We start from the raw sequence: 25,435 nt of genomic DNA on the forward strand, positions 1-25,435 counted from the left end.
AACCCCCTCAGGACAGCTTTGTTCCAGAATGCTTCAGCGGCCCAGCATCTAAACTCTGAGCAGAACCATTCAGCTGAGTGCCCCCCCTGTGTCAAACTCATCACTTTGTCCTCTGATAGATGCACTCTGTCAGGCTCATCGTGAATGTGCTTCAAAGAACATGCTCACCAACATACGTTCAGAAGCAGAGAGAGAAAGCCCAAGCCCGTGGAGCCCGCTTAACAAGGACATAACGATCTCCATCCTCTGCCTTTCATTACCAGAAGCATGGGGACGTAACTCAAAAAGCAAGTTGCTTCCCTCTTTAAAAATCCTACACGATTTTTTATCCTCGGAATAATTGTTAGGTAACTTTACCAGTGGTTCGGGGTCCACTAGGGATACATCAGTGGGGCCCCCATCCAGAGTCCCCAATGGAACAGAACCCTGTAGAGCACCCGCAACATCTCTCTGTACCTGTTGGTGCGAGTGAATAAGGGCTAGCTTCTCCATGGACAGCTTCTGCATAAGTTGGGAAAGCTCATTAACCTGCTCTGTGAGAGCCTGTACCGGATCCATAATAAACTCCCACCTAACCACTTGGAAGAGACTGTATGGTCAGTTATAAGGTCAAGGCTCCTGGGTGCAATAACTGCTGAGAGGCTACTCGCTGCAGTAAGGGAGCCCAGAGCAGAACAGCGGAGAACTCACCAGGTAGCAAGCAGGACCTGAACCATGTGAACTGGGGGGAGTGGCTAGGGGCAGAGCCAGGCGCCGGGGTGCAAGGAGGCGAATGGCGCCGGAGAGTAGTTAAACATGCCGAGGTCAATAACCAGGGGATAAGCGAGGTACCAGAGGGTGAGACAGAAGGATAGTCAGTTGTAAGCCGGAGGTCAGAAAGCCGAGTAAGCAATTGGATATAAACACAAAGCAGGGAAGCCGAGAGGATCAAACAGATCAGATAAGGCACGGAGAGCAAACAAACAAAACAGTATGCTCACGCACACCAGGGGGTCAGACACACAGCCCAAACAAATGTATAACTGACAGAGAATCCTAGTCCAGTGTGGGTAAAATAATGAGTCCCAGATCCAATAGGAGGCCTCAACAATTAACCTTGAGAGGGCAGGGCATTAACCCTGTCTAAACAATAACACCAACTTCATCAGACTCAGTGCCACAGTTTGTGTCTATGACCACTCGGGCCACAGGGTAGTCTTTAGCGTCCCCATGGATACAACGGAAGCCCACCATCTTCCCAGAAATCAGTTGATAAGGAATTGTGGCACTCACCAGAGTTACCAAACTCCCTGAGTCCAACCGACCAGACATTTGCACGCCATTCACTGATACGGGGCATGCCTGCGGTCTCTCACTTGGTTGAGGGACAGTACTGGATGGTTGATATGCAAAATACAAGCAGCGCCATCCTATGCTGTAGTCCATTGGCTCGTTGTTAATGGGGAAACAGGCGGCTATTTGACCTAGGGTGACACCTCCACCAAATTACTTTATTAGATATGGCCTTTGGGAACAACCCTGAAGCCTCCTGGGCTCTTGGACGCCCCCAGTTGTGGCTCTAGTTCTTTTCTTTTGAGTGTCAGCCTCTTTTGGGAACCCCAATGCAGAGCTTCTAAAACCCCTTGCTTCCCCAAGGAACTCTCGGCGGCCTGGTACCTTTCCACCAGACCCAACAGGTCATCGTCATTACGAGTTTTTCTCTGGGCAACCTAGGATTGCGCTGGCCTCGGAGGCGATTGTATGAACCTGTCCATGATGACAACCCTGCCACAATCTCTGCTGGGAAGGAAGACTCAGGTTGAAACCAGGTCTATGAGGTTGAACATTTGGGACCAAGAATGTTTGTTACCACAGTAGGCCCAGTGGTGCACCTGTTGCGCTCTGACAGTCAGTCACTCCCAAGCACGCCAAGATCTCAGTTTTTAACTTGGCGTACTTTTTTTTTGCGACCTGTAAGACCAAGTCATAATAGGCCCTTTGTGGCTCCCCCAGTATCTATGGTGCCAGAACCTTTATCCACTGCTCTGAAATCAATTTTTCTCGCTCCATCACCCTTTCAAAAACCATCAAACGCCTTAACGTCATCACCCGTGCTCATGTTCCTCAAGTGTGAGTCATCACCTTGACTTGGGGTGGTGCGGTTGCCCTGTCATGGATCGACTCGGTTAGTATTTCCATCTGCTGCATGTGCTGCTGGTGCCGTTGCCCATGCTGCTGCTGTAACTTTCTGCTGGAGATAAGTCTGCACTAGTTGCTTTATCAACTCTACCATATTTTCTTGCTTTTCCTCCTGCAGTTGCTTTAACCCAGGACATGCGATATCTCTTTGGCAATCATATGTGTGCCTTTGGATTCATGCCCATGCTTCTAGCACCAATTGTAAAGTTTTACTCACTCAGCTACGGATGAGGTAGGCAAAGGAAGTAGTTTCATAAAAAAAAAAGCACAGGCTGGTTTCTTACAGAACTTCATAAACTGCTCAGCATAAGCAAACAAAGGAGCCTTTTCTAGCACAGCGCATAAAAACAGAAAATAGTCCATAACGTAGTGTGTGTTCGCCTGCTCAGGTTAGTGTTCTTTAGCAAACACAATGACTCAATGACACAACTGGTCTCCATTTTATTTTCTATACCACACCCCCAGGGTGGAGATGTCTTTGCAGCCAGTCCCTTCTTTGTCTTTGACTGCTCTCGAAACCCGACCCTGATACTCCCTATTAACTCTCTCTACATGCTGGAGCTTGCCAACCTTGATAACACACATCTCCCCTAAAGGACCTGTCCAGTAGCCATCTTACACTCAGTGTAATAATATACTTACCGATCACCAGCTTCTCCAGTATCCAGCGCTGTTCCGCTACTCTTCTGAGTCACATGATTAAAGGGAATCTGTCACCTCATTTTTCGCATATAAGTTGCGGCCACTGCCATTAGGGTATCATCTATAACATTATATAATGCTGTAGATAAGCCCCCTGATGTAACCTGAAAAATAAGAAAAACAAGTTAGATTCTTGTCTGGCACCTCCCATCTTCATGCGATGACTTCCTCTCCCTTGCTTCTGTCCCGGCTCCTACGCAGGCATACTGATTTGCCCTGTTGAGGGCAGCGTAAAGTACTGCAGTGCGCAGGCTTCGGGCCTCTCTGACCTTTCCCGGTGCCTGCGCACTGCAGTAGTTTGCTCTGCCCTCAACAGGGCAGAGAATTACTCCTACGCAGATGCCGCAACAGAAGCAAGGAAGAGGACATCATTGCATGAAGATGGGAGGCGCCAGACAAGACCTGCGACGCCCATCGGACCCGGACCGCCCCTGGGTGAGTATAATCTAACTTCTTTTTCTTATCTTTCAGGTTACATTGGGGGCTTATCTACAGCATTGCAGAATGCTGTAGATAAGCCCCTTATGGAGGTGGCCGCAGCTTATATGCAAAAAATGAGGTGACAGATTCCCTTTAAAATTCAGGCTCTCTGTGTGACCCAGAAGTGACTTTTAGCACATGTTCACACATTCTGTATTTGCATTTCAAAAAATATGCTGCAAATGCTGATTTGTTGACAGTGGTTTTGCCATACTTCTAACATTTATTATCACTTGCACAATTGTAGCAGTAGGCCTCATTTATGTCTATTCTCAGTCTTCGTTGTGAACAGCGGTATATACAATCTTAGACTAGGTGGTCTTAAAATGTACCAAGTTTACCATAGTGGTTAATGCTGTTTGATAAATCTGTCTAATTTTAAGACTAACTAGTCTAATTTAACCCCTTTCTGACATATGACGTACTATCCCGTCGAGGTGGGGTGGGGCCCGTATGACCACCGACGGGATAGTACGTCATACGCGATCGGCCGCGCTCACGGGAGGAGAGCGGCCGATCGCGGCCGGGTGTCAGCTGCCTATCGCAGCTGACATCCAGCACTATGTGCCAGGAGCGGTCATGGACCACCCCCGACACACTGCGATCAAACATGATCGCGGTGTGCCAGCGGTACAGGGAAGCGTCACGCAGGGAGGGAGCTCCCTGCGGGATTCCCTGAGACCCCCGCAGCAACGCGATGTGATCGCGTTGCTGCGAGGGTCTCCTTACCTACCTCCCTGTAGCAGGCCCGGATCCAAAATGGCCACGGCATCCGGGTCCTGCAGGGAGGGAGGTGGCTTAGGCTAGTTTCACATTTGCGTTTAAAAACGCAGCGTTTAAAATGCATCCGCAGGTGATAAAAAAAGCATGTAAATGCGTACAAACGCTGCGTTTTATTTAGACGCATGCGTTTTCGTATGCGGTAAAAAAACGCCGCGTTTTTACGCGTTTACATGCGTTTTTTCCTGCGTTTGCGTTTTTGATACGCATGATGGGAAATTTCACAAGAGAAAAATCAAGATCCAGACACCGCCAATGGGACTACAGAGGGCGCATGACATGACTTTGTGGACCAAAATATGGAAAAATTGTAGCTCTCAAAATGTGGTAACGCAAAAAATATTTTTTGGAATAAAAAGCGTCTTTGATGTGTGACAGCGGCCAATCATAAAAATCAACTAGAAAACCCACTATAAATAGAAATGGCTGGGGTTAGGGTTGGGATCCCTAGGGTTAGGGTTAGGGTTTGGATCCCTAGGGGTAGGGTTAGGGCTAGGGTTAGGGTTTGGATCCCTAGGGTTAGGGGTAGGGGTAGGTTTAGGGTTTGGATCCCTAGGGTTAGGGGTAGGGTTAGGGTTAGGGTTTGGATCCCTAGGGTTAGGGTTTGGATCCCTAGGGTTAGGGTTTGGATCCCTAGGGTTAGGGGTAGGGATAAGGTACCGTCACACTCAGCAACTTTTCAACGATCACGACCAGCGATACGACCTGGCCGTGGTCGTTGGAAAGTCCTTGTGTGGTCGCTGGAGAGCTGGAGTGAGTTTGCTGCACTGAAAGTAAAGGTGCCAAACAATATTGCATGCCCCACTGTTCAGGTTTTGAATTTCCACAAAAATTTAAAATAACCAATACATTTCGTTCAACTTCACAATTGTGTTCCACTTGTTGTTGATTCTTCACCAAAAATTTACATTTGATATCGTTTTGTTTGAAGCATGATATGTGGAAAAAGGTTGAAAAGTTCCAGGGGGCGGAATACTTTCGCAAGGCACTGTAGCTTGGCTGAATAGTAATTATGTGGTTCAGAAAAGCATCAAACTTTGCTGGGCACGAACATTCGAAGCACATCACCATAAGTCGACTGCTGGTTTATGGAGAGGTCTTAGGAGCTGAGCCCACTCTACTAATGCCCAGAGCTAGATCTGATCACTGCTGATAATGTCTTAAATGTCACTGTCAATCTCTTAAGGTACCGTCACATTAAGCGACGCTGCAGCGATATAGACAAAGATGCCGATCGCTGCAATGTCGCTGTTTAGTTGTTGTGTGGTCGCTGGAGAGCTGTCACACAGACAGCTCTCCAGCGACCAACAATGTTGAAGTCCCCGGGTAGCCAGGGTAAACATCGGGTTACTAAGCGCAGGGCCGCTCACAGTCAGTGCGGGAAGCTGACGGCGAGGGATGTGACAGACACCGGAATGTAAGTATGTAGTGTTTTTTTTTTTTTTTACATTTACAATGGTAACCAGGGTAAACATCGGGTTACTAAGCGTGGCCCTGCGCTTAGTAACCCGATATTTACCCTGGTTACCAGTGAACACATTGCTGGATCGGCGTCACACACGCCGATCCAGCGATGTCAGCGGGTGATCCAGCGACGAAATAAAGTTCTGGACTTTCAGCTCCAACCAGCGATGTCACAGCAGGATCCTGATCGCTGCTGCGTGTCAAACACAACGATATTGCTATCCAGGACGCTGCAACGTCACGGATCGCTATCGTTATCGTTGTAATGTTGTTCAGTGTGAAGGTACCTTTAGGGTTAGGGTTTGGATCCCTTTATCACCTTGATGGTGGAGGGTGGCTTATCAGTGTGTAGACTTGTTTTTTTTCTATTGAAACGCATGCGTTTAAAAACGCAACCAAACGCATGTGCTTAAAAACGCATGCTTTTACATAGACAGCAATATGTTTTTTTGCAGCAAAAAAAAACGCCTCTAGAAATTGCTACATGTTGCATTTCCGCAAAAAAACGCAAGCATAGAAACGATGCATGCGTCGTCAAACGCGGCCAAACGCATACAAAAAAAATGCATGTGTTTTTAATGTTAAATACAGGAAAAAAAACGCATGCGTTTATATGCGTTTAAACGCAGCGGCAAAAAAACGCAAATTTGAAACCAGCCTTACCAAGTGCCTGCTCAGAGCAGGCGCTTGGTAAGCCTGCACTGCTCTCAGACAGATCGTTGATCTGACAGAGTGCTGTGCAAGCTGTCAGATCAACGATCTGTGATGTCCCCCCCCCCCCCCCCCCCCCCCGGGCAAAGTAAAAAAAAAAGTATAACACGGAATAACACGCGATCAAAAAGACGGATATAAATAACCATCGTACTGCTGAAAACGTCATCTTGTCCCGCAAAAAACGAGCCGCCATACACCATCATCAGCAAAAAAATAAAAAAGTTATAGTCCTGAGAATAAAGCGATGCAAAAATAATTCTTTTTTCTATAAAAGTTTTTATAGTATAAAAGCGCCAAAACATAAAAAAATGATATAGATGAGGTATCGCTGTAATCGTACTGACCTGAAGAATAAAACTGCTTAATCAATTTTACCAAACGCGGAACGGTATAAACGCCTCCCCCAAAAGAAATTCATGAATAGCTGGTTTTTGGTCATTCTGCCTCACAAAAATCGGAATAAAAAGCGATCAAAAAATGTCACGTGCCCGAAAATGTTACCAGTAAAAACGCCAACTTGTCCCGCAGAAAACAAGACCTCACATGACACTATGGACCAAAATATGGAAAAATTATAGCTCTCAAAATGTGGTAACACAAAAAATTTTTTTTACAATAAAAACCGTCTTTCAGTGTGTGACGGCTGCCAATCATAAAAATCTGCTAAAAAACCCGCTATAAAAGTACATCAATCCCCCCTTCATCACCCCCTTAGTTATGGAAAAATTAAAAAAATATATTTATTTCCATTTTCCCATTAGGGTTAGGTTTAGGGCTAGGGTTAAGGCTACAGTTAGGGTTGGGGCTAAAGTTAGGGTTAGGGTTGGGGCTAAAGTTACGGTTAGGGTTTAGATTACGTTTACGGCTGGGAATAGGGTTGGGATTAGGGTTAGGGGTGTGTCAGGGTTAGAGGTGTGGTTAGGGTTACTGTTGGGATTAGGGTTTCAGTTATAGTTTGGGGGGTTTCCACTGTTTAGGCACATCAGGGGCTCTCCAAACGCGACATGGCGTCCGATCTCAGTTCCAGCCAATTCTGCGTTGAAAAAGTAAAACAGTGCTCCTTCCCTTCCGAGGTCTCCCGTGTGCCCAAACAGGGGTTTACCACAACATATGGGGTATCAGTGTACTCAGGACAAATAGGACAACAACTTTTGGAGTCCAATTTCTCCTGTTACCCTTGGGAAATACAAAACTGGGGGCTAAAATATAATTTTTGTGGGAAAAAAAAAGATTTTTTATTTTCACGGCTCTGCGTTATAAACTGTAGTGAAACACTTGGGGGTTCAAAGCTCTCACAACACATCTAGATGAGTTCCTTAGGGGGTCTACTTTCCAAAATGGTGTCACTTGTGGGGGGTTTCTACTGTTTAGGTACATTAGGGGCTCTGCAAGCACAATGTGACACCTGCAGACCATTCCATCTAAGTCTGCATTCCAAATGGCGCTCCTTCCGTTCCGAGCCCTCCCATGCGCCCAAACAGTGGTTCCCCCCCACATATTGGGTATCAGCGCACTCAGGACAAATTGGACAACAAATTTTGGGGTCCAATTTCTCCTGTTACCCTCGGGAAAATACAAAACTGGGGGCTAAAAAATAATTTTTGTGGGGAAAAAGTTTTTGTTTTATTTTTACAGCTCTGCATTATAAACTTCTGTGAAGCCCTTGGTGGGTCAAAGCGCTCACCACACATTTAGATAAGTTCCTTAGGAGGTCTACTTTCCAAAATGGTGTCACTTGTCGGGGGTTTCAATGTTTAGGCACATCAGTGGCTCTCCAAACGCAACATGGCGTCCCATCTCAATTCCTTTCAATTTTGCATTGAAAAGTCAAACGGCGCTCCTTTCCTTCCGAGCTCTCCCATGCGCCCAAACAGTGGTTTACCCCTACATATGGGGTATCGGCGTACTCAGGACAAATTGTACAACAACTTTTGGGGTCCAATTTCTTCTCTTACTCTTGGGAAAATAAAAAATTGGGGTGAAAAGATAATTTTTGTGAAAAAATGATTTTTTATTTTTATGGTCCTGCATTATAAACTTCTGTAAAGCACTTGGTGGGTCAAAGTGCTCACAACACCTCTAGATAAGTTCCTTAGGGGGTCTACTTTCCAAAATGGTGTCACTTGTGGGGGGTTTAAATGTTTAGGCACATCAGGGGCTCTCCAAACGCAACATGGTGTTCCATCTCGATTCCAGTCAATTTTGCATTGAAAAGTCAAATGGCGCTCTTTCGCTTCCGAGCTCTGTCATGCGCCCAAACAGTGATTTACCCCCACATATGGGGTATCGGTGTACTCAGGACAAATTGTACAACAACTTTTGGGGTCCATTTTCTCCTGTTACCCTTGGTAAAATAAAACAAATTAGAGCTGAAGTAAATTTTTTGTGAAAAAAAGTTAAATGTTTATTTTTATTTAAACATTCCAAAAATTCCTGTGAAGCACAAGAAGGGTTAATAAACTTCTTGAATATGGTTTTGAGCACCTTGAGGGGTGCAGTTTTTAAAATGGTGTCACACTTGGGTAGTTTCTATCATATAGACCTCTTAAAATGACTTCAAATGAGATGTGGTCCCTAAAAGAAAATGGTGTTGTAAAAATGAGAAATTGCTGGTCAACTTTTAACCCTTATAACTCCCTAACAAAAAAAATTGTGGTTCCAAAATTGTGCTGATGTAAAGTAGACATGTGGGAAATGTTACTTATTAAGTATTTTGTGTGACATATCTCTGTGATTTAATTGTATCAAAATTCAAAGTTGGAAAATTGCAAAATTTTCAAAATTTTCGCCAAATTTCCGTTTTTTTCACAAATAAACGCAGGTAATATCAATGTTACCACTATCATGAAGTACAATATGTCACGAGAAAACATTGTCAGAATTACTGGGATCTGTTGAAGCATTGCAGAGTTATAACCTCATAAAGGGACAGTGGTCAGAATTGTAAAAATTGGCCCGGTCATTAACGTTCAAACCACCCTTGGGGGTAAAGGGGTTAACACTTTGGCTTACTTTGTGCCAGAAAACTTTGCTACTTTTTTGCTTATTATGTTGCATGTTAAGTCACACCCTTTTCATCGAGGTTACGCCCTCTATTTGGGCAAGTAGGAAAAAGGGTCTAAAACACATCGTAAATTATGAAAGGCAATTTTTCGGTGTACATTTTGCAGAATTTTACCACATTTGAATTGATGAAACTGCCCCACTATCTCCCATGGCAGGCCACTTTAAAGAGGCTCTCTAAGAATGTAATAAAAATGTCCCTGTGACTTATTTCAAGCTGCAACACATCTTACTCAGGTATCAGGACTCCTTGCTGTCAGAAGAAAAAATGCTTGATACATACCGTATATTTCAACTGTAAGAGGAGTAGCAGCATCAGGACTTGATCTGCTCACTCAGCCATGAAGCAGGGCTGTGGCTAAATTTTTTTCCCTTTTGGTATGATTTTCCTTCTTCGTGTTCAGTCATTGTCAGTTGGAGAATAACTGGTTTAGCATATGAGCTAGGAATGAGGCTGGAGAAAAATGTCCTGTTCGACTGGACTAAGTCTTTTTTCTGCTTCATAGCTGAGGGAGCTGAACAGGTCATGATGCTTCTCCGCTGACAGTTGAGACACGTCAGGCTGACACGTGACTTGGACGGGTTGTAGTTTGAAATATGTTACAGTGGTCATTTATTTCACAATCTCTAAGAACCCCCTTTAAGTTGTGAGAATTTTCAGCAAAGCCATGATTTTTGTTGAACAAGGTTTAAATAATTGTCTTAATCACAAAATATGGTGTTAGTCATAAAAGACACTTAATCGCACTAATTGCACTAGAATTCTGCCACGTTTAGCTTGATAACACTGAAATTCAAGTTCAGATGATTGTGTTAATTCACAGGCCTGTCACATCTTACAAGTGCGACAGAAATGTGTGTGTGTACAGCTTTGCGCACACATCCACATTGTTGTAGGGTGCACAGGCTATGTGCCGTTACACACAATTGCAACTAGCATTATATAGTCCATAAAATGGATGACAATTGCAGTGGATTTCTTTCCTTTTGGTTGGAAAACCTTCATGTGAGCTAGCATATTGACATTGGTCTGTGTCTACATTGGACCAAAATTGCGCTTGCCTGTCTGGGTATGCATTTGTCTTTGAGTCTGACATTTCATTACATCTTTGTTTATTGTGTTGCCTATTGCACAGAAGTGAATAAGAGCTCACATGATGGGAGAAACTGATGTCGGGTTGGAGTAGAAACTGCAAAATCAATTAATCTTAAAGGGCAGAGCCTCTAATCAATATCTCTGAGCTGTCATTGCGATATAGATACAAAAAATGAAATTTTGGAGAATCTCGGTGTGAAACGCATTTGGTAATAACTTTCTCACCATGCAGAATTTAATGTGTGATATCTGTTCACACTCCATATTCGATCATGGTAACATTTATCTGAATGTGTTCTTCCTTTCTAAAAGTGCATGTATTGATATTTATTAATTTCTTTGTGGGCAGGGTACGCACCTGGGTAGTATAGCGTGGATCTGTTCAGGTACCCATACTGTAAGCGAGATCATGGTGATAGATGCAAGTTCATCCAACCATGTTATGGATCAGTTTGAAATTCACAATGCCCATGTCCTCTGTGTGTCCTACGTGCCAGGTATGTCTTATTTTTTTTTTGTCTTTTGTTATTTTTTTATCACACAAATAGTAATTTGCTCCAAAATGTAAACACCAGGTATAAAATAGATTAAGGTTTGCTGAACCTGCCGATATCGACAGGTTTGACTGACTGTCTAATGTGTATGGGTGCCTCAGCCAGTTGATTGTGGGGAGAGAAGGACCTGGCACATCCAATTTTGCATTGCCAATCCTTTTGTTCTCTGAGATAAGCCATCACCGCTCATGGAGCATATAGGAGAGAGGCGCCATTTCATCTGTATGGTGGGCTTTATTCTTGAGGAGGCATGCAGTATCTGGGACTCTGTAGTATATATAAAGCTCTTTCCTCCCAGTGTTCCCCAACTCGAGTCCTCAAGAGACATCAACATATCATGTTTACAGAATGTCCTTAATGTTGCTCAGGTGATAATTGCATCATCTGGACAGGCAAGAATTCCTGAAATTCTAGAAATCCTGAAAACATGATCTGTTGGTGGCTCCTGAGGAATAGAGTTGGGGACCACTGCGGGTCCAGCCGCATAAGCAGTCCGGCATGAATTTTTTTGGGGGGAAAATGTCAGAGGGTGCCCTAGTTATTGTGATTAAGAATATAACAGTCAGTGCTCCCAGCCAATGTCAATTATTAAAGTTTTGCTTCCAAGTTATCTGTAATCAGACAGCTACTGAATATACCAAAATGACTTTATTTCCAAATTATGTTAAAAAGCGTGTTAATCATGTTATGGATACACATACCTTCAACACAGTGAACTCATGGTGCACTGACAGTAATGTGCAGAAGTTATAGGCAGGAGTAAAAAAATGTTGCTAATTAGGAACACTTTAAAAAATAGAAGTGTTAACAGCTAGTTTATTTTTATTAATTAACAAAATGCGAAGTGAATGAACAAAATACAAATCTAAATCACATCAATATTTGGTATGACTGCCCTGTGCCTTCAAAATCTCATTAAAGCATCAATTCTCCTAAGTAGACTTGTACACAATTTTTGAAGGGACTTCACCGGGAGGTTGTTGCAAACATCTTTGAGAACTAACCACAGATCTTATGGATGTCGCTTGTGAATATCCTTTTGTCTCCGCATGTAAACACAGACCGATTCGATGTTGGAATCAGGGCTCTGTGTTGCCCATATCATCACTTCCAGGAGTCCTCGTTGCTCTTTACGCAACACATGGCTCTTGATAACATTGCCTGTATGTTTGGGGCCATTGTCCTGCTACAGAATACATTTTGAACCCAAACCATCCTATGCCTCCTTGATGGTATTACATGATGGATAAGTATCTGCCTGTATTTCTCTGAATTGCGAACACCAAATGTGGAAGACGTAGATGCAGTGGGCAGCCATGGAAACTCGGTGCCGTAGATGAGACACATTGTGCTTACTGTTGTTCAAAATCTGAACATGTACAGCAGTGCAATCAACTCAGAGCTGGCAACAACCAGCAAGACCCATCTACACAGTTGTTCTGTTTGGAGATGTCTGGCTACAATTTGTCTTCATGGAAATTTTGCTGCCAAAAACAATACTTTCAGCATGAAAACAAGGTCAGGTGACTCAACTATGCATGAAAACAGAAACTAGAATGCAGAAAAATGGCAGCAGATGATCAGGACTGATTAGGCAACTAGTTAAATTTGACTGTAACTGCACTTCAGCAAATGGAATTGGGGATTGCAATTAATTCACTTCCACTGCAGGCACATATTTTTCATGAAGGTTATGAATCTGTAGGGAGGCTTTTTGTGTGTTAAGAGGTGTTGGATGATTTTGTTTTATATATTTTTGTTAACGGATCAAATCTCTTTATAGCCCACAGACTGAATTGTGTAGAAGGGGAAGAAGGATGCAGAGATGTGAACAGAGATGCCACAATCTGGCTGGGGACTCAGGAAGGAAGGTTATAAAAAAAACCACTTTGCCTGCTGTATTCTGAAAAGTCTATATTTTGTATCTGATAATTTAGTGATAAATCCAGTGTATCACCCTGTGTGGTTATTCAGTGTAGAAAGGGGGTTAACACTAATTTAAAAAACAGCAACCTAAAAGACATATTCAAAAAACAAAACAGAAAAAACAGCCTTAGGCTAGGTTCACATTGCGTTAACAGCAGCCTGTTCAACACATGCGCTAACGGGCTGCTGTTAACGCAAGTGCCGATTTGATATAGCGCTGGCGCAGATAGAGCTAGCAGATGCTCTATCTGCGCTAGGAGTGACGGACCCGGAAACACTGCAGCCCGCGTCCCAGGGTCCTTCACTCAATGACGGCACATCGCTAGTGCACGCCCATTGTGGGCATGCCCTAGCGATGCGTTCGACATAGGACTTAATGGCGGCGTTAACGGACTACATTACACCGCGTTATGCTGCGGTGTAGCGTAGTCCGTCTAATGGACGCCTATAACGTAGTGTGAACCTGGCCTTACCAACACAGTCAGATCACAAATGAACAAGAAGGATGCAGCAGACCCCCATTATAAAGGTGGGGACAGCACAGGTGCAAACTACTGATGAAAGCAGGCATTCACAAACCTACCAATTCATGAAGGGGGTGGCTGCCTTGTAAAAAATGCACTCAAATGAGGCTTGAATAGAGCGCCAGTCACACAGGTACATGTGATGCACAGTGTCTGGCTTGCAGCCTATCAACCCCTTCACAACATGCGCTGCACTAGTAAAAAAAAAAATCAAACCTACACGTATTTTGTATTGCCGCGTTCAGAATCGCCTGATCTATCAAGCTATAAAAAAATTAATCCGATCAGTAAACGGCATAGCGAAGAAAAAAGTAAAAGCGCCAGAAGTAGTTTTTTTTTTTTCACCGCAACATTGCATTAAAATGCAACCGGCGATCAATCTATCGTATCCACCCCCGAACGGTATAATTAAAAATGTCAGCTCGGCATGCAAAAAATAAGCCTTCACCCAACCCGAGATCACAAAAAAAGGAGACGATACGGGTCTCGATAAAATGACGCATTTTTTAAATTTTTTTAACAAGCTTTTGGATATTTTTTTCACCACTTAAATAAAAAAGAACTTAAACATGTTTGGTGTCTATGAACTCTTAATGACCTGGAGAATCATAGTGGCAAGTCAGTTTTAGCATCTGGTGAACTTGGTAAAAAAAAAATCAAAAAACAGTTATGGAATTGCACTTTTTTGCAATTTCACCGCACTTGGAATTTTTTTCCTGTTTTTGAGTGTACGGTTTGAAAAAAACAATGGTGTTGTTCAAAAGTACAACTTGTCCTGCAAAAAGCAAGCCCTCACATGGCCATATTGACGGAAAAATAAAAAAGTTATGGCTCTGGGAAGAAGGGGAGCGAAAAAAACTCAAAAACGATGAAAAATAATGTATATGATGAATGCATTAAATTAGATATTGGTTGCATCACACGTACCCGTGTGACTGGCATTCTATTCAAGCATCATTTGTGTGCAATTTTTAATAGGCAGCCACCCCTTCCATCCTGTGGATGCATTTTAAAGCACACCTGAAACACACTGCTTCTTTGTGTAGCATCATGGGAAAGTCTCAAGAAATCAGCAAAGATATCAGGAAAGAATTGTGGACTTGTACAAGTCTGGCTCATCCTTGGGTACAATTTCAAGTTACCTGAAGGTGCCTTGTTCATCTCTATAAACAATTATATGTAAGTAAAAACAAGATGGGAATGTCCAGCCATCATGCTGCTCAGGAAGGAGACAGGTTCTGTGTCCCAGAGATGAACATACTTTGGTCTGACATGTGCATATCAACCCAAGGACAAAAGTAAAAAGACCTTATAAATATGATGGCAGAAGCTGGTAAGATTGTGTCAATATCCACATTGAAACGAGTACTGTATCAATATGGACTAAAAAGTCACTCTGAAAGGAAAGAAGCCATTGCTCCAAAAGAAATATAAAAAAGCCAAATTAATGTTTTCAAATGCACACAGGAACAAAGACCTTAATTTTTGGAGATATGTCCTGTGGTCTGATACAACTAAAATTGAACTTTTTGGGTATCGTTTAATGTTGAAACGCAGCGTCATCAGTAACACCCAGTCCCTAAATCGAAGGAGGAACTATACAATTGCAATTCATTGAAGACAACTGGGGTGACAGTACTGGAGAGCTAGTGACAGAATCTACTGAGCATAAGTCGGAATTGTAATTCTGCTCTTGCTCAGTAGAGCAGAGACTAGCCTAGCCTTTGAAATTGATGTGACTGATGATGCCTCGTTTCATGGAGTGGACAGAGGCTGCGTCAGTGACCACAGCCTCTGCCCCCTGGTGACGCTTCGTTTGACTATTCCAGCATGCACTGGGATTCTCAAATGAAGCATTATCAGTGGTAGTAGTAAAAAAAAATCAGCAGTTAGAGTAGAGAGGGAAAAACAGCTGGACATTTTTTATGAAAGTGCATTAGAAAAGTGAATCCAGTAGATTATTACATTAAAGAAATAGGCATTTAGGATTTAAAGTAGGTTATGCTTTTAGTCCACCCCTTTAGTCTCTTGAATTATTAATAATTAAATAAGACCAGCGTGCCTTCAGTATCCAAAATGGATGCGTTTTAAGGGGTTAAAGAAACAGTTTGTGCTACAGGACTTGGTCAGACCCTCATGCACTTTTTTTTTTCTTTTTTTTTACAAATACCTATGTTAATAGATTATTTTTTGTCCGGGTGAGGGCAGAGGCACTGTTGTGACGTGGTTGATGCCATTGGTCAGTCGAGCCTCACCATAGATTTTCCATGTTGAAGAAATTGGTTCACGCTGTTTAAAAAAAAAAAAAAAAAAAAAAGCGCTTTCATTCTGTATTAACTTATACAAAAGCCACACTCAGTTAGCGCTGCCAAAAAATGCCGCACAGTTGACTATGTCACAACAGGACCATCCAGCCTTCCCCTTATTATTTGTCTCCAATTAATGGTGTTGTCTTTTCTACATTTAGTTTGTTAATTCATTCGGCTGTGTCTGATTGGAGGACTTGTCTTCAGAAAATTCAACTTAAAGATTCAATTCACAGTATTACGTAAGAAAGATTTTTGTGCTAATCACATTTTTTTAATTAATGATATTGTCTTAAGAAATCTATTATTGACTATTATTGGTTCATGCATAGCCATGCTCTGCTCATCATGTCCCTATTCCTTGAGGGCTGTTCTCTGCTACGCAAATGACCACTGTGGGCTTACACTTCACTGGGTATGTAGGATGCGGGTTTAAGATTAAGCTCCTACCATGAGTTTTTAATCATGCGCATTTTTGCTGCAAAAAAAAAAATGCGTCATCTTACCGTTCCAGCAAAGAGGATTGTATTTATAGAGGTCTCCTGCCAACTCTGCATTTTTTTATGCTGCATAAAGTGACCTGCATTGTGTTCTTGAACTCCGCAACTTGTCAATTTCTCTTGCCGATACCCTGAATTTTATGTGCGGATTTTTCCCATATACAGTACAGACCAAAAGTTTGGACACACCTTTTCATTTAAAGATTTTTCTGTATTTTCATCACTACGAAAATTGTAAATTCACACTGAAGGCATCAAAACTATGAATTAACACATGTGGCATTATATACTTAACAAAAAAGTGTGAAACAACTGAAAATATGTCTTATATTCTAGGTTCTTCAAAGTAGCCACGTTTTGCTTTGATGACTGCTTTGCACACTCTTGGCATTCTCTTGATGAGCTTTAAGAGGTAGTCACCGGAAATGATCTTCCAACAATCTTGAAGGAGTTCCCAGAGATGCTTAGCACTTGTTGGCTCTTTTGCCTTCACTCTGCGGTCCAGCTCACCCCAAACCATCTTGATTGGCTTCAGGTCTAGTGACTGTGGAGGCCAGGTCATTTGGCGCAGCACCCCATCACTCTCCTTCTTGGTCAAATAGCCCTTACATAGCCCGGAGGTGTGTTTGGGGTCATTATCCTGTTGAAAAATAAATGATGGTCCAACTAAACGCAAACCGGATGGAATAGCATGCCGCTGCAAGATGCTGTGGTAGCCATGCTGGTTCAGTATGCCTTCAATTTTGAATAAATCCCCAACAGTGTCACCAGCAAAGCACCCCCACACCATCACACCTCCTCTTCCATGCTTCACGATGGGAACCAGGCATGTAGAGTCCATCCGTTCACCTTTTCTGCGTCACACAAAGACACGGTGGTTGGAACCAAAGATCTCAAATTTGGACTCATCAGACCAAAGCACAGATTTCCACTGGTCTAATGTCCATTCCTTGTGTTCTTTAGCCCAAACAAGTTTCTTCTGCTTGTTGCCTGTCCTTAGCAGTTTTTTCTTAGCAGCTATTTTACCATGAAGGCCTGCTGCACAAAGTCTCCTCTTAACAGTTGTTGTAGAGATGTGTCTGCTGCTAGAACTCTGTGTGGCATTGACCTGGTCTCTTATCTGAGCTGCTGTTAACTTGCGATTTCTGAGGTTGGTGACTCGGATAAACTTATCCTCAGAAGCAGAGGCGACTCTTGGTCTAACTTTCCTGGGGCGGTCCTCATGTGAGCCAGTTTGTTTGTAGCGCTTGATGGTTTTTGCCACTGCTCTTGGGGACACTTTAAAAGTTTTCCCAATTTTTCGGAGTGACTGACCTTCATTTCTTAAAGTAATGATGGCCACTCGTTTTTCTTTACTTACCGTATTTTTCAGACCATAAGACACACCGTACCATAAGACGCACCCCAAATTTGGGGTGAAAATTGCAGAAAAATGCTTCAATACTGGGCCACGGATTCAGCTCAAATGTGCACGGGACCCTGCTCACGCCATACCGGTCACAGCGCCACATCATCCCCGCACCTCTGTCGCCGCCACAATGCCGGTAAGCCTACGTTCCAACTATAAGACGCACCCCCCATTTTCCTCACAATTTTTTTGGGGAAAAAGTGCGTCTTATAGTCGGAAAAATACGGTAGCTGCTTTTTTCTTGCCATAATACAAATTCTAACAGTCTATTCAGTAGGACTCTCAGCTGTGTATCCACCAGACTTCTGCTCAACACAACTGATGGTCCCAACCCCATTTATAAGTTAAGCAATCCCACTTATGAAACCTGACAGGGCACACCTGTGAAGTGAAAACCATTTCTGGTGACTACCTCTTGAAGCTCATCAAGAGAATGCCAAGTGTGTGCAAAGCAGTCATCAAAGCAAAAAGTGGCTACTTTGAAGAACACACATTTTTGTTAAGTATATAATTCCACATGTGTTAATTCATAGTTTTGATGCCTTCAGTGTGAATTTACAATTTTCGTAGTCATGAAAATACAGAAAAATCTTTAAATGAGGTGTGTCCAAACCTTTGGTCTGTACTGTAATTGCATTAGATGCTTAAAAAACACATACAGTATAATCCACACGTGACTCTATCAATATAGTGTTGTTAAAGCCAAAAACCAGTAAGTATCACAAACAAAGCAGTGTTATTTAAAACACGACAAACCAAAAGGAGACGAAAACCACAGTCTCAATGTTTTCTTTTTCATTACCCATAACATTTGTTGAGGTAGGCAAAGAAGCTGAGCTTTAAGAAACACTGGGGTTTTGTTGTTGTTTTTTTTTTTTGTTTGTTTTCCTAGAGTGTTTTTTTTTTTAATCGTTGTTGTGGTCATATCCTGAGCTGTTTTTCACCTTTTCGGTTTTAGAACAGTTTTTACTTCATTTTGCATTGTTTTTCAGACAAATTTTGAACTCCATTCAAAACACCCCTCTCTTCAGGACATCTTTTAAGATTTCCCATTTACTTCTATTATAAATTATAGAGCATCTTCCTAGAGGAAAATGCCTGAAGAATAGTCAAGTCACTTGTTTTAACCATTTGGTGTATTTGGAAAACTGAAGCTGTTAAAATGCTCAAAAGATTAAACTTGCTGACAGCAAGTCAATTTTAAATTATGTTTATGCTCTTTTTTTGATTGTTTATTTAGTGGCTTTTCAGGTGTTTCTAAGTGAACCCAACTGGAAAATTGTGTAAAGACACATTGAAGGCCTTAGCCTAAATATGGAGATTAGAAGAGTTCAGGTGTAAGCAGAACCGAAAAACATTTTTTTTGTTTGCCAGAAATGATATTGCGAGTGATCAGACTGTTTAGAGTTCTGATGTTACTAAGGTATTTATTGGTTTGTATCTGTCATTTACCACAGGCATAACAATAACCGTGTAGTTACTACTTTGGGAGATGGGACACTTGCAATTTTTAAAAGGAATTCTAGTAAGTAGAGAAATATTCATGATTAGAATATGAAGTTTTTATGTTGTGCTTTTAATAAGTTAATTTCTATCAGCTAGGAACTGGGATCTGGACAACCCAAAAGTTGTAGACTTGGGGAGGCCACAGCAATCGATCCGCTGTTCAGCAGCTGTCTATGGAGACGTGTGGTGTGGTTACAGAAATAGAATATATGTCATGGATCCAAGGATGGCCAAAACCAAAGTAATTATTTCTGTTAATGTAGATAATTCATTTAAGCATCTGTGAGGCAGTGACTCATGTCACAGGCAGGGGTTGCTTTGTTTTCTCCCCAGGTTGTTCATGCAGATAGATGAAGTCCATAGGTGTGCATGGGAGTCATGGATTTCCCATCTGTGTTTTCCATGCGGCTGAAGGCCACAGGTTTGTGTGTGTCAAAAGCCCTGCAGTAAGAGGTATGGGTGTGTCAGGTGTGAGGTGCACATGAGTGTCAGTCTGGTGTGTGCTGGTGTGCAGAGCAGAGGCCTGCAGAGTGCTGGCTGAGTACATGGAGGCACAGGCCAGCGGAGCCAGCACTCAGCGCAGCTGAATAGCCTGGCACCCGCAGTGTACACAGCGATGCAAGTCGTCCATGTTACTGGTCTCAGATGTGGACAGTCCTGTGCTCGGAGGTCGATGTCCTGTGCTCGATGGAGTCGGATGTGGACAATCCTGTGCCCGTAGGTGGATGTCCTGTGCCTGAAGGAGTCGGATGTCGACAGTCCTGTGCCCTGAGGTGGATGTCCTGTCCCCTGTGTAACGATTGCAAACAGGTGGCTGCTTTCCAGAGGATATCCTGGGTGGTGTACGTCTGTGTGAGTAAAGAGACTGTAAGAGACAGTGATGCAAGACACCCACGGGAACTAGTCGGAGGAGGCTGGCGTGTGTAGTATCTGCAACATATGAGGCTGTGTATATGGAGACACTAATATGGTGTGCGGTTGCCCAGGGAAACTGAACAAGGGAAGTCTGGCCTGTTTAGGGACTGTAAATCTAAAGCCATATGATATGTATTGCTATGAACTGGTGTGAACTGAACACTGATAATATACATTGAAGTTCTATGCATTTGTGTGAATTGGACTTTAATGCTGTGAGGAAACACATTAAAGAGACTTTTGTGTTGGAACTTTGTGGGTCACTGCCTCTTCACTGTGTACGATGCTGCCAAAATCTTACACATCATAAAATTTTACTAATTTGAATAGGATAGACTGAGAACATATCAAATTCATGTGTAGCTACACCAAAAATGTATGGGCCTTTTCAGCAGGATGGATGTTTCATCCAGAAGTCTGAAAGAAAAGTCCACTGCAGTAAGGTGCGGAAAATTCATTAAGGCTAAGTTCACATTTGCGTATCATCTGCATGTGCAAACGCATATCAAAACCCATGTAAACACTACGTTTTTTATCAGCATCATCCGCCTTAAAAACGCAGTGTTTGCATTCATTTTGACATGAGTTTGCGCTTTTTATGTGTATGCGTTTGGATGCTGTTCCAGAATTTCCGTGACACAAGCCACGTCCAATGACTGTGTCATGGAAATTCTGAATATATCCTTGTACAGATGAAATCCTCATCTTTTGCTGTTGTATCCAGCTGCAAGATGGATCTTCGCATGGAGAGCTTATATCGTAATCTGGATTTGGATTTGAACTTGGCATATGCCTTTGCTGTTGCTTATGAAGAAAGAGAAAGACGGAGGAGAAGTTGCCGTCGCTACTGGCAACACCCCACTGTTGAAGTCAGAGAGAGCCATGAAGCCTACCACTCCTTGTACACAGAGCTGTGTGCAAACCCTCAGAAATTTTTCAACTATACGAGGATGTCACAAAAGAGCTTCGATTAGTTGCTGCAACATGTCCGAGGATCCATCACCAGGCAGGACACACAGCTATGTCGATCCAGTCCTGCTGAGCGGCGTCTGTTGGTCACCCTGAGGTACATAATGTTGGAAAAGAAACTCCTGTCAATAAAAACCCTAACCAGTGTACTGATTTTTGTTTCTCATTTTCTGTTCCCCAGATTCCTGGCTAGCGGAGAGACCTTATCATCTTTACAATTCCAATTCAGGATTGGAGTGTCCACGCTCTCTGGGATTGTTGGAGAAACATGTTGTGCTAGATGTGAAGTTCTAGTGAGGAATTCCTCCCCAACCCACAACTGAACTGTGCCTACAAAATGCATCTAAATTCATGGAAAATTGTAATTTTCCTAACTGTTCGGGGGCTGTGGATGGCAAACACATTCGGATTAGGAAACCTGCTGGAACTGGATCCGAGTACTTCAATTACAAGAAAAAAATTTCTGTTGTGCTCATGGCTGTTGCAGATGCTGATTGTAGATTTGTTGCCGTGGACATTGGCTCATTTGGACGAGGAAATGACTCACAGACTTTTAAATACTCTTCCATTGGCCAACGTTTGTATCGTAATAAATTTGATTTTTCACAGCCACGTCCTCGTCCCAACACTGAAGGACCGCCAATGCCGTTTGTTGTTGTTGGGGATGAGGCCTTTCAAATGTGTGCCAACCTCATGAAACCATATTCAAGTCGGGACTTGAATCACACCAAACGGATTTTTAACTACCGACTGACAAGGGCATGAAGAACTGTGGAGTGTTCCTTTGGTTTGCTGGCATCTAAATGGTGCATTTTGGGGACACCCATCAATCTAAAAACTGAGACCATTGATGAGGGTGTAAAAGCTTGCATTGTTCTACACAACTACATCATGGATAAAGGAAAAACCCAACTTCGAACTTGACGAACCTGTTGCTATCACATTGCCAAATTACCAAGGTCACCCTCTGAGGACTATAGTGGAAGTTGCCCAAATGAGGGATACTGTTATGAAAGGTAATTCAGTACCACAATGGACATAGAGGTCAGCGCACATACAGTGACCTGGCAATAACCCAAAAAACAAGAACGAGCTCTGAGACGTGGGAACTCTGTTGACCGCAATCCCTAATCCTCTCCAACCACACTAAAGGCAGCCGTGGATTGCGCCTAACGCTGCCTATGCAACTCGGCACGGCCTGAGAAACTAGCTAGCCTGAAGATAGAAAATAAGCCTACCTTGCCTCAGAGAAATACCCCAAAGGAAAAGGCAGCCCCCACATATAATGACTGTGAGTTAAGATGAAAAGACAAACGTAGAGATGAAATAGATATAGCAAAGCGAGGCCCAACTTTCTGAACAGAGCGAGGATAGGAAAGGCAACTTTGCGGTCAACACAAAACCCTACAAAAACCACGCAAAGGGGGCAAAAAGACCCTCCGTACCGAACTAACGGCACGGAGGTACACCCTCTGCGTCCCAGAGCTTCCAGCAAGCAGTAAAAAACAAATTGACAAGCTGGACAGAAAAAAACAGCAAACAAATAGCAAAGAGGAACTTAGCTATGCAGAGCAGCAGACCACAGGAACGATCCAGGAGGAAACAGGTCCAATACTAGAACATTGACTGGAAGCCAGGATCAAAGCTCTAGGTGGAGTCAAATAGAGAAGCACCTAACGACTTCACCACATCACCTGAGGAAGGAAACTCAGAAGCCACAGTACCACTTTCCTCCACCAACGGAAACTCACAGAGAGAACCAGCCGAAGTACCACTTGTGACCACAGGAGGGAGCTCTGCCACAGAATTCACAACAGTACCCCCCCTTGAGGAGGGGTCACCGAACCCTCACCAGAGCTCCCAGGACGACCAGGATGAGCCATATGAAAGGCACGAACAAGATCGGGAGCATGGACATCAGAGGCAAAGACCCAGGAATTATCTTCCTGAGCATAACCCTTCCACTTAACCAGATACTGGAGTTTCCGCCTTGAAACACGAGAATCCAAAATCTTCTCCACAATATACTCCAACTCCCCCTCCACCAAAACCGGGGCAGGAGGATCAACAGATGGAACCATAGGTGCCACGTATCTCCGCAACAATGACCTATGGAATACGTTATGTATGGAAAATGAATCTGGAAGGGTCAGACGAAAAGACACAGGATTAAGAACCTCAGAAATCCTATACGGACCAATAAAATGAGGTTTAAACTTAGGAGAGGAAACCTTCATAGGAATATGACGAGAAGATAACCAAACCAAGTCCCCAACCCGAAGTCGGGGACCCACACAGCGTCTGCGATTAGCGAAACGTTGAGCCTTCTCCTGGGACAAAGTCAAATTGTCCACTACATGAGTCCAAATCTGCTGCAACCTGTCCACCACAGTATCCACACCAGGACAGTCCGAAGACTCAACCTGCCCTGAAGAGAAACGAGGATGGAACCCAGAGTTGCAGAAAAACGGTGAAACCAAGGTAGCCGAGCTGACCCGATTATTAAGGGCGAACTCAGCCAAAGGCAAAAAGGACACCCAGTCATCCTGATCAGCAGAAACAAAGCATCTCAGATATGTTTCCAAGGTCTGATTGGTTCGTTCGGTCTGGCCATTAGTCTGAGGATGGAAAGCCGAGGAAAAAGACAAGTCAATGCCCATCCTACCACAAAAGGCTCGCCAAAACCTCGAAACAAACTGGGAACCTCTGTCAGAAACGATATTCTCTGGAATGCCATGTAATCGAACCACATGCTGGAAAAACAATGGCACCAAATCAGAGGAGGAAGGCAATTTAGACAAGGGTACCAAATGGACCATCTTAGAGAAACGATCACAGACCACCCAAATAACTGACATCTTTTGAGAGACGGGAAGATCTGAAATAAAATCCATAGAGATATGTGTCCAAGGCCTCTTCGGGACCGGCAAGGGCAAAAGCAACCCACTGGCACGAGAACAGCAGGGCTTAGCCCGAGCACAAATCCCACAGGACTGCACAAAAGTACGCACATCCCGCGACAGAGATGGCCACCAAAAGGATCTAGCCACTAACTCTCTGGTACCAAAGATTCCAGGATGACCAGCCAACACCGAACAATGAACCTCAGAGATAACTTGTGGCAGATGAGGTTTAACAATGATAAATGTAAGGTTATACACATGGGAAGAGGGAATCAATATCACCATTACACACTGAACGGGAAACCACTGGGTAAATCTGACAGGGAGAAGGACTTGGGGATCCTAGTTAATGATAAACTTACCTGGAGCAGCCAGTGCCAGGCAGCAGCTGCCAAGGCAAACAGGATCATGGGGTGCATTAAAAGAGGTCTGGATACACATGATGAGAGCATTATACTGCCTCTGTACAAATCCCTAGTTAGACCGCACATGGAGTACTGTGTCCAGTTTTGGGCACCGGTGCTCAGGAAGGATATAATGGAACTAGAGAGAGTACAAAGGAGGGCAACAAAATTAATAAAGGGGATGGGAGAACTACAATACCCAGATAGATTAGCGAAATTAGGATTATTTAGTCTAGAAAAAAGACGACTGAGGGGCGATCTAATAACCATGTATAAGTATATAAGGGGAGAATACAAATATCTCGCTGAGGATCTGTTTATAGCAAGGAAGGTGACGGGCACAAGGGGGCATTCTTTGCGTCTGGAGGAGAGAAGGTTTTTCCACCAACATAGAAGAGGATTCTTTACTATTAGGGCAGTGAGAATCTGGAATTGCTTGCCTGAGGAGGTGGTGATGGCGAACTCAGTCGAGGGGTTCAAGAGAGGCCTGGATGTCTTCCTGGAGCAGAACAATATTGTATCATACAATTATTAGGTTCTGTAGAAGGACGTAGATCTGGGTATTTATTATGATGGAATATAGGCTGAACTGGATGGACAAATGTCTTTTTTCGGCCTTACTAACTATGTTACTATGTTACTATGTAACTTTATTCGTCCACCTATCAGGGACAAACAGTTTCTCCGCTGGGCAACGATCAGGTTTATTAGCCTGAAATTTTTGCAGCACCCACCGCAAATCAGGGGAGATGGCAGACACAATTACTCCCTCTTTGAAGATACCCGCCGACTCAGATACACCCGGAGAGTCGGGCACAAAACTCCTAGACAGAGCATCCGCCTTCACATTTTTAGAGCCCGGAAGGTATGAAATCACAAAGTCAAAACGGGCAAAAAACAACGACCAACGAGCTTGTCTAGGATTCAACCGCTTGGCGGACTCGAGATAAGTCAAGTTCTTATGATCAGTCAAGACCACCACGCGATGCTTAGCTCCTTCAAGCCAATGACGCCACTCCTCGAATGCCCACTTCATGGCCAGC

General features: G+C 43.4%; 1 protein-coding gene across 3 annotated transcripts in view; it reads left to right on the forward strand.

The window, feature by feature from the left end:
- LOC138651327 (C-Jun-amino-terminal kinase-interacting protein 4-like) overlaps window positions 1-25,435 on the forward strand; it is an 834,119-nt gene that overhangs the window by 748,113 nt on the left and 60,571 nt on the right. For all 3 annotated transcript variants that reach the window (XM_069741428.1, XM_069741429.1, XM_069741430.1), the window contains 5 exons: window positions 10,827-10,974; window positions 12,815-12,902; window positions 15,949-16,029; window positions 19,153-19,220; window positions 19,294-19,442. In XM_069741428.1, the coding sequence (XP_069597529.1) occupies window positions 10,827-10,974; window positions 12,815-12,902; window positions 15,949-16,029; window positions 19,153-19,220; window positions 19,294-19,442 (534 nt within the window). The remainder of the gene's footprint in view (window positions 1-10,826; window positions 10,975-12,814; window positions 12,903-15,948; window positions 16,030-19,152; window positions 19,221-19,293; window positions 19,443-25,435) is intronic.

The sequence above is a fragment of the Ranitomeya imitator genome, chromosome 10, assembly GCF_032444005.1.
Source record: "Ranitomeya imitator isolate aRanImi1 chromosome 10, aRanImi1.pri, whole genome shotgun sequence".
Lineage (NCBI taxonomy): Eukaryota > Metazoa > Chordata > Amphibia > Anura > Dendrobatidae > Ranitomeya > Ranitomeya imitator.